Below are 10,732 nucleotides of genomic sequence, written 5' to 3'. Positions count from 1 at the left end.
TGGTTTACCACAGGTCATATTGCATATCTTGAAACCTCACTACAAATAGTAAGTACCTGATAGAACATGATTAGGTAAGGACACCTTAGGTAAAGATCTCTGTGTAAACATTGGTACATTTATTTCATGTATTGTTTTTCTCCCACTTTTCAGATTGAGGATTTAGGGGGAAGAACTTTACTGACATATTTGTTGTTTGGTGTGGTAGAAAGAGAATTGGACTTGAAGTCTTCAGAGCTGGGTTTGAATCCTACATCTGAGACTTACTGGCTCTGCCTGTGATTGTGGGTAAGTGATTATACTGTCATCCTCAGTTGCCTCAGCTGTAAAATGAGAACAACAATATTTTCCTCTAAAAATTGTGGGAGGAAAATAATTTATGAAATTCAAGTTGCAGTACTGAGTTATTAGAATTCCTGTTATCAAATTATTTTGATTATGTTACCAATGAAAATGAGACTTAAAGTTATCAGAAATAAGTAGCTGTCCTCCATTCAACCAATATTTTTCTGTGCCCACTATTCACAGGGGATCTGCCGTAGGTATTGTGGATAGAAAGAAAAAAATGCAAAACAGTTCTTAATCTGAGGGAGCTTACATTCTATTGAAGATGAAGGGATAAAATAATTACACAGATAAGTAAGTATAAATAGGTTGAGGAGGACACAGTTTTGGAAACTAGGCTTCCTGTAAATGGTGAGCAGCTAGTGGAGAAACAAAGGAAGCTTTAGATTTTTAAGAAGTAGAGATGAAGTAGTTAATTTTGAGGGTAGAGGATGACATGTGCAGAGGGACAGAGATGGGAGTTAAATTCTGAGTCTTGGGAACAGAAAATAGGGTAGTTGGGCTGCAATATAGAGTGCATGAGTGAGAGTAAAGTGAAATAAATCTGAAGAGGGAGACTGGATTCAGATTGGACATGACTCTAAATATCAAGCTGAGGAAATGTAATTTTGTTCTTAAGGCAAGAAGGGATCTGTTCTAGAAGGATTACTTTCTTTCAGGAATTAGATGAATCTTGTGGTTTCATTTTTAAGCATGAAATTAAATATTTAGTTGTGTTCTCCTCCAGTTAGTTATCAAAAGGTACATAAAAATAAACCTAAGGTTAAGAGGAATGCAAGAATTGACTTCAAACAATGCATCACTGGTAAATTTCCAAGATTATAGGAAATGCTGTTAGACCAGATCTTGGAAAGTAAGTCAGTTGGTCTCTGAGCATATATCAAGTTTTTAAAAAGAGGTTCCCCCAGTGAACTGAAAGAATTGATTCAACTATAGATAGATGTATCTTATAGTCCTCACTCATAGTTTGAAATTATACATACTTATTTAATAATGGAAACTTGATAAAAGACAAATTAGATTAGAAAAATTGATTAGAGTGAATATGTCCTATCCCAGAATTCACAGAAGTTTAGGAACATTGAAAAGTTAGCTAAAAATATAGATTTTTTTAAACCTTGTTTTCTCTCATCTTAATCTGATTGTAGCTACCACAGGAGTGATAAAACCTGGCCACTACTGTCTTAAGTTTCCTAGTGTATGAAGTCACTAGCTCTGTAACAGTTTGTGAAATCCACTTTAAGTAAGAAAATTGGTCATTAAACAGGTACAAAGAAATATTCTGGAAGACATAAATAAACATAATAAATAATATTTATTGTAATAAATAAATAACAAAGACAAGTGTTTGAGCTGATGTTATGTTACAAGGATTCAGATATATTAAAAATATCATAATAACAACTATAAGGAAAATATCATGGGTAAAGTAAAAGACACTTTAAAGGTTTTGTAGAAACTCAATTAAACTGTCGTAATGGCTTTGTTACACATAAACCATTTGGTGTGAACAAATACCTTATATTTGTATATCTAAAGAACTTGTAATAATTATATTTTGCTCACAATAGATACATTCTTTATTGTTTGCATTTTCCTCATCCAAGCTGTAATTATGCAGCATTTCTCTCTTCAATAAAACAACTTAATGGACAAAAAATAAGAGACCTGTTCAAAGCTTTAGTAAGCAAGTGACATAGTCAGGCATTTGCTTTAGGAAGATTGTTATTGTAGGGTTTGAGAGGATAGTTTAGAGGAAGGAGAGGCTGGACTTCTAAGAGGCTTTGTAGCAGTCAAAGTGAGAGGAGATACAAATCTAAGTTAAGGAGGCGGCTTTGTGAGTGGACATAAGACGTGTGGGATATGTGTGTATGCATGTGCATATGTACATATGTAGTATGTGTATACACACAATATATACACAATATGTGCGTGTGTATGTATGTATGTACATATTATACATGAAGTAAAACTGGCAACATTTGGCATTTTTCTGGTTGGGGAAGGGAAAATGAAGAGAAGAATAGAGATTGATTTCAGGATTGCAAACCAGGATACCTAGAAGGATACTGAGGCACTGAGCAGACAAAAGAAATTATGTAGATGAGTGGTGTTAAAATTGAAGGTTATGAATAAGATGAGTTCTCTTTTGTACTTGTTGAGTTTGAAATACCTTGGGGACATCTAGGTACAAACATCCAACTATTATTAATGTATTAATTGGAGTTTTTGCACTAGATAGACAGACAGACAGATAGATAGATAGATGGATAGATAGATAGATAGATAGATTTGATAGTCATCTAAGTGGAGGTGTTAATGGGATTTGTGGAAGCTAATGAGATCATTGAGGTATAGAAAAAGAGGAGCAGGCCTAGGCAGATCCAGGGGGCACATTATGAATAGGAGGCAGTGCAAGGATCAAAATCTGCCAAAGGAGGCTGAGAAGGAAAGGTCAGATAGGTAAGAAGAATGCTAGTACCAGCAGAACCAGTGTCATGAGAACTCATGAGGAGAAAATATCCATGGAGAGTAGATGGGCTATGTTGTCATGTGCTAGGCAGAGACCAAGAATCAATCAACACGTTTTATTAAGCACCTACTATTCTTCAGGCATTTTCCTAGGTGACACAATGAATAGAGTGCGTGCCTGGCCTGGAGTCAGAGAGACTCATCTTCCTAAGTTCAAATATGGTCTCTAGTGCATACTAGGTGTGATGCCAGGCAAGTCACTTGACACTTTACCTTAACTTCTCATCTGTAAAATAAGCTGGAGAAGGAAATGACGAACAACTTCATTGTCTTCGTCAAGAACATCCCAAAAGGGGTCACAAAGAGTTGGACATGAATGAAAAAGATTAAACAAAAAAAATGATACAAATACAAAGTTTGAAACAATCCCTACCCTCTAGGAATTTAAAGGAACATTTAAAAAATTGGGATTTATAAATTAAGAAACTATTCACAGCTTTGTAGAGAATGCTTCCAGTGGACTGATGGAGTCAGAAACCAGATTAGAAAGTTAACCAGTAGGAAGCCTGGCCTCAACAAGGGTATATTTTTCCCCTGAGAGTTGATTGGGAAAGATGAGATATAAAGTATGATAAATTGAAAGGATACCAGGGCCAAATGAGTGTTTTAAAGAATTTGACAGATAGGAGCCCATTATTAGGAAGAAAGAAAGAATCATATAGAAAAAAATATTAAAAATTAAAGGAGAGTTGTCAATGGAGAAAGTTTAGGGTTGAAATGGGAGGGTTGGGATTAATGGAACAAATAGAGGGGTTGGCCCTGGAGAAAAAGACTACCTTTTTTCAGATATTTTTGCAAAGACACCAGGGGATGATATTCAGGAGTTTTGAACTGTAGAAAATGAAAAGAGGGAGTTCACAGGGACAGCTTTTCTTTTGTCAGAAAACTAAGATGGAAAGTCCTCTATTGAGAAGGAAGAGTGAATTAGGTGTTGAAAAATTGACTCAGCATTCTACAAATTATTGTTTGGTTAAGGCATCCTTTTGTCATGTGTTCACAAAGAAAGAGCTGGACCATAGACCCCAAAAGGGATGTTATAGTCAGATTCTTCCTGAGCTGAACAATGTCTCAATATTTTATATTCTTTCTTCCTGGACTTAGAAGACAAGAAAAAGGAGTTTAGAAGAATAAAAATACTCCCAGAAAAATTAGTATTTGAGATAATTAATTGGGAACTTTAAAAGCATCAATAAATGCAAACATTTCAAGACAGTTTGGCATGTAAAAGAAATATAATGTATATACATGTAAAGTTGTACTTCCCCGTTGTCTTTTGTGCATTTTGAAAATGTTTTGTTGTTGTGCTTTGCCTTTCCCAATGTCTGTCACCATCCACTGAGCTACTTCTCCCCACTCACAGTGGAAGCCCGTCCTTGTAAAAGATATATATATATATATAGCTAAGGCATACAAATCAACAGATTAGAGCAGCCATGTCTGAGCATGCATGTCCCATTCTGTACTCTCTGCCAAAAACTGCTAGTTAATATTTCCATATCAGTCTTTTGAAGAAATGATGCATCTCTGTTTTCATCCAAGTTCTAAGATCTTTCAAAGTTGGTTCCCCTCTCATTAGTACTGTGGTCATCACATACATTTTTCTTCTAGTTCTACTGAGTTCACTCTGCATCATTTAGTAAAAGTGTTTCCATATTACTCTAAAGCAGTCATATCCATCTCTTCTTGTGGCACAATAAATTTTTACTAAATTCCTACACCACAATTTGCTCATTCTGTAATTGCTATTCTTCAGTTGAAGGAAGCAATGTGTAAACAGTATATGGTTACATCAGAGTGGGCAAGTGCTTTCTATTATCTTATCTAGGAACAGCAGAGTAGGAAATTTCCCCATAGTCCTTCAGGCTGGTAATATCTAGCCTATTGACCCTTTATAGTAATACCAAATTCTAAGAGCAAAATACAATGAAAAGACTTAGAGACCATATTCCCCATTCCTTCCCTTTTGTGATCTTAGAGCATAAGGGTCATCTTGGAAATGAAGACTTTCCTCATAGTCAAGTAGCATAAGGTGGATAACATCCTCTAATGTGGAAAATTATTCTGTCTCTTTGGTAGGGATTAACAATAGTGGTTACTTGACAGAACAGCATTTACACATTTGGATATAGTTTTTCCATATATTTAAGAAAGGTTCCTATGGTAGGAATTCAACTATCCTCTATACTATGAAGGCCTTTTTTACACTGTCAAAATAGCAAAAATCGGGAAATCATAGAGTATTATAGATTCACAGGAAAAAATGGAGAAACTAAATTTATTCACATCTGCTTTGCTCATGGGCACCCAAACATGGTGCATGGGAGCAAAGTATTGGAGTAAGACAGTAGCAGTGGCATGTCAGAGGTGGCCAGTGAATGTTCACTGAATACATCAATAGACTTATCCCAAGCTTAATCCTGGGTTCTATTTTAATCTGCTTTTCTTCTGTCTAATAGGCTCTCTTTCCAAGACATGTCTGGCAATAACTGCACTGCTGTGACTGAATTCATTATTTTGGGGTTAATAGATGATCCAACCCTTCGCGTCATCTTCTTTGTGATATTTCTAGGTGTCTATGCTGTCACCTTAATTGGTAACATTAGCATAATCACATTGATCAGAAATAGCTCCCAACTTCACACTCCGATGTACCTTTTTCTCAGCCACTTGGCTTTTGTGGATATTGAAATTTCCTCATCTGTCACACTTCTCATGCTCATCAAGTTCCTTGCAGACAAGACCTCAATACCTCTGGGAGGCTGTGTGGCCCAAATGTGTTCTACATCCATCTTTGGGACCACTGAGTTCTTCTTGCTGGCTGTGATGGCTTATGATCGGTATATGGCCATCTGTAACCCCCTACTCTACTCCACCAACATGTCTCCTAGGGTCTGCACTCTGTTACTCATCATATCCTATGTGGCTGGTTGTGTGAATGCTTCAATTTTCACTGGCTGCTTATTGAACCGGTCTTTCTGTGGACCCAATAAGATTAACCACTTTTTCTGCGATTATTCACCACTTTTGAAGCTTTCCTACTCTGAAGATAATCTTGCTGAAATTCTTCCTGCTGCCTCCTCAGGGTTAATGATTGTGGTCACAGTGTTAATTATCCTAATCTCTTATGTGTACATCCTCTTCTCTGTCCTGAAGATAAGCTCCACTGAAGGGAGATCCAAAGCTTTCTCCACTTGCACCTCCCACCTCACAGCAGTCACTGTCTTCTATGGGACCAGTACATTAATTTATGTGTTGCCTATGTCCAGTTATTCAACAGATGAGAATAAAGTGGTGTCTGTTTTCTACACTGTAATGATCCCCATGTTGAACCCCCTGATCTACAGTCTTAGGAACAATGAAGTAAAAGAGGCCCTGAGAAAACTAATGAGTAGGAAACACCTTTTTTCATGAATTCAACTCAATACAACAAGCATTTATTAAGTACATGCTATATCTTAGGCACTATGTTCAGTTTTGGGGATTCAAGGATGAAAATGAGACATTCCCTTGTGTGAAGGATCTAATATTCTACTAATATAATGTTTTCAATTAAGCAATACCAAATATAAATGGGCTTAAGAAAGGCAAGTACTTTAACCCTTTGCCTCAGTTTCCTCATTTGTAAAATGAGCTGGAGAAGGAAATGGCAAACCATACCAGTATCTTTGCCAAGAAAATCCCCAGTAGGGTCAGAAGAATTGTACACAATTGAAATGACTCAACAATAACAACAAAAACATTTTCATTTTGATGAGTTAAACTTGTCAATTTTATTACAAAGATATGAAAATACATGCAATTTTCCGACAAACATGGACCTCCCACCTCTTCAAGGAGGAGAGAGAGATGTCTTCTCATAGCTCTTCTTTGGATCTGGCATTATTTTTGGACTCTTATAAGACTCCTTTTCTGTTGATTTGAGGGGTGGGGCTTTGTTCTTTCCATTTATACTGTTCTATTCACTAAGCAGTTGGCTAGTTCATGCAGTGGATAGGATCCCTGGCCAAGAGTCAAGAAGACCAATACTCAGGAATTCAAATCTGTTCTCAGACATTTACTTGTTGAGTGACCACTAGACAAGTCATTTAACCCTAATGTTTCAGTTTTATCACCTGTAAAATTAGCTGGTAAGGGAAATGGCAAAGCACTCTAGTATCTGGGCCAAGAAAATCCCAAACGGGGTCACAAGGTGTCAGATATGACTGAATAACAACAAATTTCACGGTGTGTGTTGTTTTCGTAGTTATGCTTATCATCACTCTGTTTTAGATCATGGAAATCTTTTCTATGTTTCTGTATTAATTACTACTCCCTTAAGTTCATGTGCCACAATTTGTTTAGCCATTCCTTAATCACTGGACTTATCCTTTATTTCCAGTTCTTTCCTACCACAAATGTGGTGCTGTAAAGATTTTGGACTATGTGGAGACTTTCATTTTTTCAATGGCCACTTTTATGGTATAATACACCTAAAGAAATATTTTCTTTTTCTGTGGGATAATTCTTTGTAAGGAGGGAGGATGGAGAGATACTAGAAGAAATTTAAGTCATGTTAAAACTAAAGATATCAATAAAGAATCATTTAAAAAAAACAAAAATCTTCACAAACTGGCCTCTTCCCTCCTTTCCAGTCTTACACTTTCCTCCTCTCCATGCACTGTATAATGTAACTATACTAAAATATTTGAGGGTACCTAGGTGGTGCAGTGAATAGGGCACTAGCCCTGGAATCAGGAGGACCTGAGTTCAAATCCTGGCTCAGATACTTAACACTTGCTAGCTGTGTGACCTTAGGCAAGTCACTTAACCCCAATTGCCTCACCTTCCCCCCTCAAAAAAAGAAGTATTTGCCTTTCTCAAAACATGACACTTCATATTTTGTGTCTTTACACTGAGTATCTTGTGTGCCTGAAATGCTTTGTGCCCCCACCACTGCCCCTTAATTTCACAGGCTTTTTTCAGGAGACAGCTCAAATCCCATGTTCTGCAAGAAGTGTTTCCTCTCTAGTTAATAGTAACTTCCTCTCTAAGATCATTGTTCATCTACTCTGTCTATAACTTATATGCACCTGGTTATGTACATGGTATCTCTCCCAATAGAATGTGAGCTCCTAAAAAGCTAGGACTGTTTTTTGCTTACCATCCCGCCCCACCTCGCCCTTGTATTACAAGTTATAGCATAGCTCATGGCATGTAGTAAACTCTTAAAATTCTTGTTGATTGATGACAAACTTGATCCTCCTCTAGATGCTCTCCAGATTTTCAACATTTTCCTAAAAGGACAGCAGGACTGAACATAGTGCTCTGAGCTCTAGTCCAAAATCTTGGATCTTTGGGTCTGTCAAAACTTAGATTATTGTGGTCATTTATTACTGTGTATTTAATCCATCCCACTGATTCTCCCCTCTATTTTTTAGCCAGTACCAGATTGTTTTGATGATTATTGCTTTTTAAAACAGTTTGAGATCTGGTACAGCTAGGCAATCTTCCTTCACTCTTTTTTTCATTGATTCCCTTGATGTTCTTGACCTTTGTAAGAACAATGCTGCTTGCAGCTTCTGTGGAGGTATAAGGTGAATAACACTAGCACACAGGAAGTCTTCTAGCACAGATTCTTTGATCTGCTTTTCTAAGGAAAACAACTTTAAGGAGTTTACAATCTCACTTTATTAAACATACATATATAATTCACTTAGTTCAGGGGAAAAAGTCAGTACCCTGAGCTTCAGAGAAAACACAAACAGAAATTACAAGCAGAAATTATACAAGTAGAGCAAATGACACAAATCAACAGACAGCCTTCTAACTATCTGTCCATACAAATACATACATAGTTACCAGAGAAGCATGAACATCTGGGTTTTCAAAGCCAAGGGACTCCTTAATGGCTACCTAGAGTCTCATTTGGCCAAATCACAGAAACATTCTTCCAATGAGTGAGCTCCAAAGCAAAGTGCTAACCTCAGAGTATATATATATATATATATATATATATATATATATATATATATATATATATATATATACTTCTTCAGGATCAGCCCACAAAGGGTGTCACAAACATGTGACTCAAACTCATGTGACTTAGGCTTTCTTGTGACTTGAGCTGGTTAGACTCTTGATTCAAACACAGGCAAGACTGAATCAAAGGCACTTGGTTACCTTAGTGCTGAGAAGCACTCCAAAAGAAAAAAAAGAGAAGAAATCCCAGTTTTCTAGCCATTACACTATGAGAAAAGTGAAAAAATATGTTGGGAAATATGATTCAAAAGTAAGAAATGAAAGAGTCGAAAGGCTTGTGATGTAATTCCCAGGTTCATAGAACAGTGGTTCACAAAGCATAAAAGTTACTACTTCTGGAGTAGCAAATTTGTATTTGAACAAGGCAACCTAAGCTTCAGATACAGTACATTAATCAAATGAACAAGAAAAGCCCCTAGGGAGCTACAGCTCTAGGAATCCACTTTATTTTCTCTGAAGATTTGCAGACTTACATCTCCTAGACCTTCCCAACCGTTGCATTTTTCTAGTGTCTTCCTGGGGTCCTATCTATGGGTTTGGATATTCCAATAACTCGTAACTTCTCTGACTCCAGAGTCCCCACCCATTCAAATCTCCATCTTGATTTCCTCATTAACTTGACCCTCCCTCCAAAAAATTTATTCAAGTGAAATTCTATTTAATATGCTGAAAGCAAAATACAAATATAAATGTGAGATATAAAGCAGCTGATTATCCAAGCTCCAATTTGTCCCACCACATTCTGTGAAATGATAGGCTAACATATTTGAAGGTCTTTTTAAAGGAAATCCTTTCAAGCTTCTCTGGTTTCAAGAACAGAGGGGACAAGACCAAATCATCTTACCAAGCAACAGAACCTTTTATCCCCTTGCATGACTAAGGAGTGACTAATATTTATCTCCTGGCCCTCAGCTGACTCACAACATCTGTCAACCATCTTTTGGACAATCTCTATACCTTATATCATAAATGATCTTATATTCCAGGGAAATTTTATCAGGAACCTTGAAAAGATTGACAATACTGCCTTCACACATGGATGATTTTCCTCATTGTGCATAGTATCTCTTTTCCAGGATCTGCAGTTTCTACTTAGCTGAGTTTCATAGATGGTCTTTCAGCCTCAGTTGTGTGTATGTGTAATCAGTATGGGTCATAGGCTGAGCAAAATGAATCGGGTGAGGTGATGAGGACCAATTTTCATACCTAGTCAACACTGTCACAACTGCAATTACTACATTGTGATCACAGAACAAATTTGAGAGCTTCCACGGCAGATCACATCAGTTTGACTATGTTGCTATGCAATCTTGTTTTTCACTTTTTAAAAATCCTGAATAAACACAAAGGAAAATAAATGAAGGTCCCTGAGAGTTTAGAGATTCTCACAGAACTCATCTGTGTGTTTGTAATTTTCTCAATCCCAATGGATTTCAAATAGCATCTCAATGATGTAGGCTACATTTGGAGTTATGGGGCTCAGGGGGTTATAACTCAAATGCTGCTACATTCAGCATAAATACATTGGTGTGATGCAAAGATAATAATTTGGAGTCTAAAGTTATCATCTTCTTGCAACAGTAGGTACCACTGCTGTCCTTGGTTTGCTATAAAAATACTTACATATAATTTTTTACTTGCAGTTCATTTCAGAAGGCTTGTCTGTTCCTCTTATCATGCCAGACTTAGTATTGACTTCCATTTTATATGATGCTTTAATGCATCTCTCAGTCTCTCTCTTTTTCTGTATCTCTGTTTTTGTCTATCTCTGTCTCTCTATTTATGTCTCTCTCTCCTTTTTTAAATGAATAAGATTCATTTCTGATTTGGGTTT

General features: G+C 36.7%; 1 protein-coding gene across 1 annotated transcript; it reads left to right on the top strand.

The window, feature by feature from the left end:
* LOC118853794 (olfactory receptor 480-like) lies at nt 1-6,288 on the top strand. Its single transcript, XM_036763995.1, has 3 exons — nt 1-52; nt 4,880-4,891; nt 5,348-6,288. Exon 3 carries the CDS (start codon nt 5,350-5,352, stop codon nt 6,286-6,288), a length of 939 nt encoding a protein of 312 aa, XP_036619890.1. The 5' UTR covers nt 1-52; nt 4,880-4,891; nt 5,348-5,349.
* Nucleotides 6,289-10,732: the final 4,444 nt, after the last annotated feature.

This window comes from Trichosurus vulpecula, chromosome 6, assembly GCF_011100635.1.
Source record: "Trichosurus vulpecula isolate mTriVul1 chromosome 6, mTriVul1.pri, whole genome shotgun sequence".
In the NCBI taxonomy this organism is placed as follows: Eukaryota; Metazoa; Chordata; class Mammalia; order Diprotodontia; family Phalangeridae; genus Trichosurus; species Trichosurus vulpecula.
The sequence above is the reverse complement of the archived record's forward strand: the minus strand, read 5'-3'. Positions and strand labels throughout refer to the sequence as shown.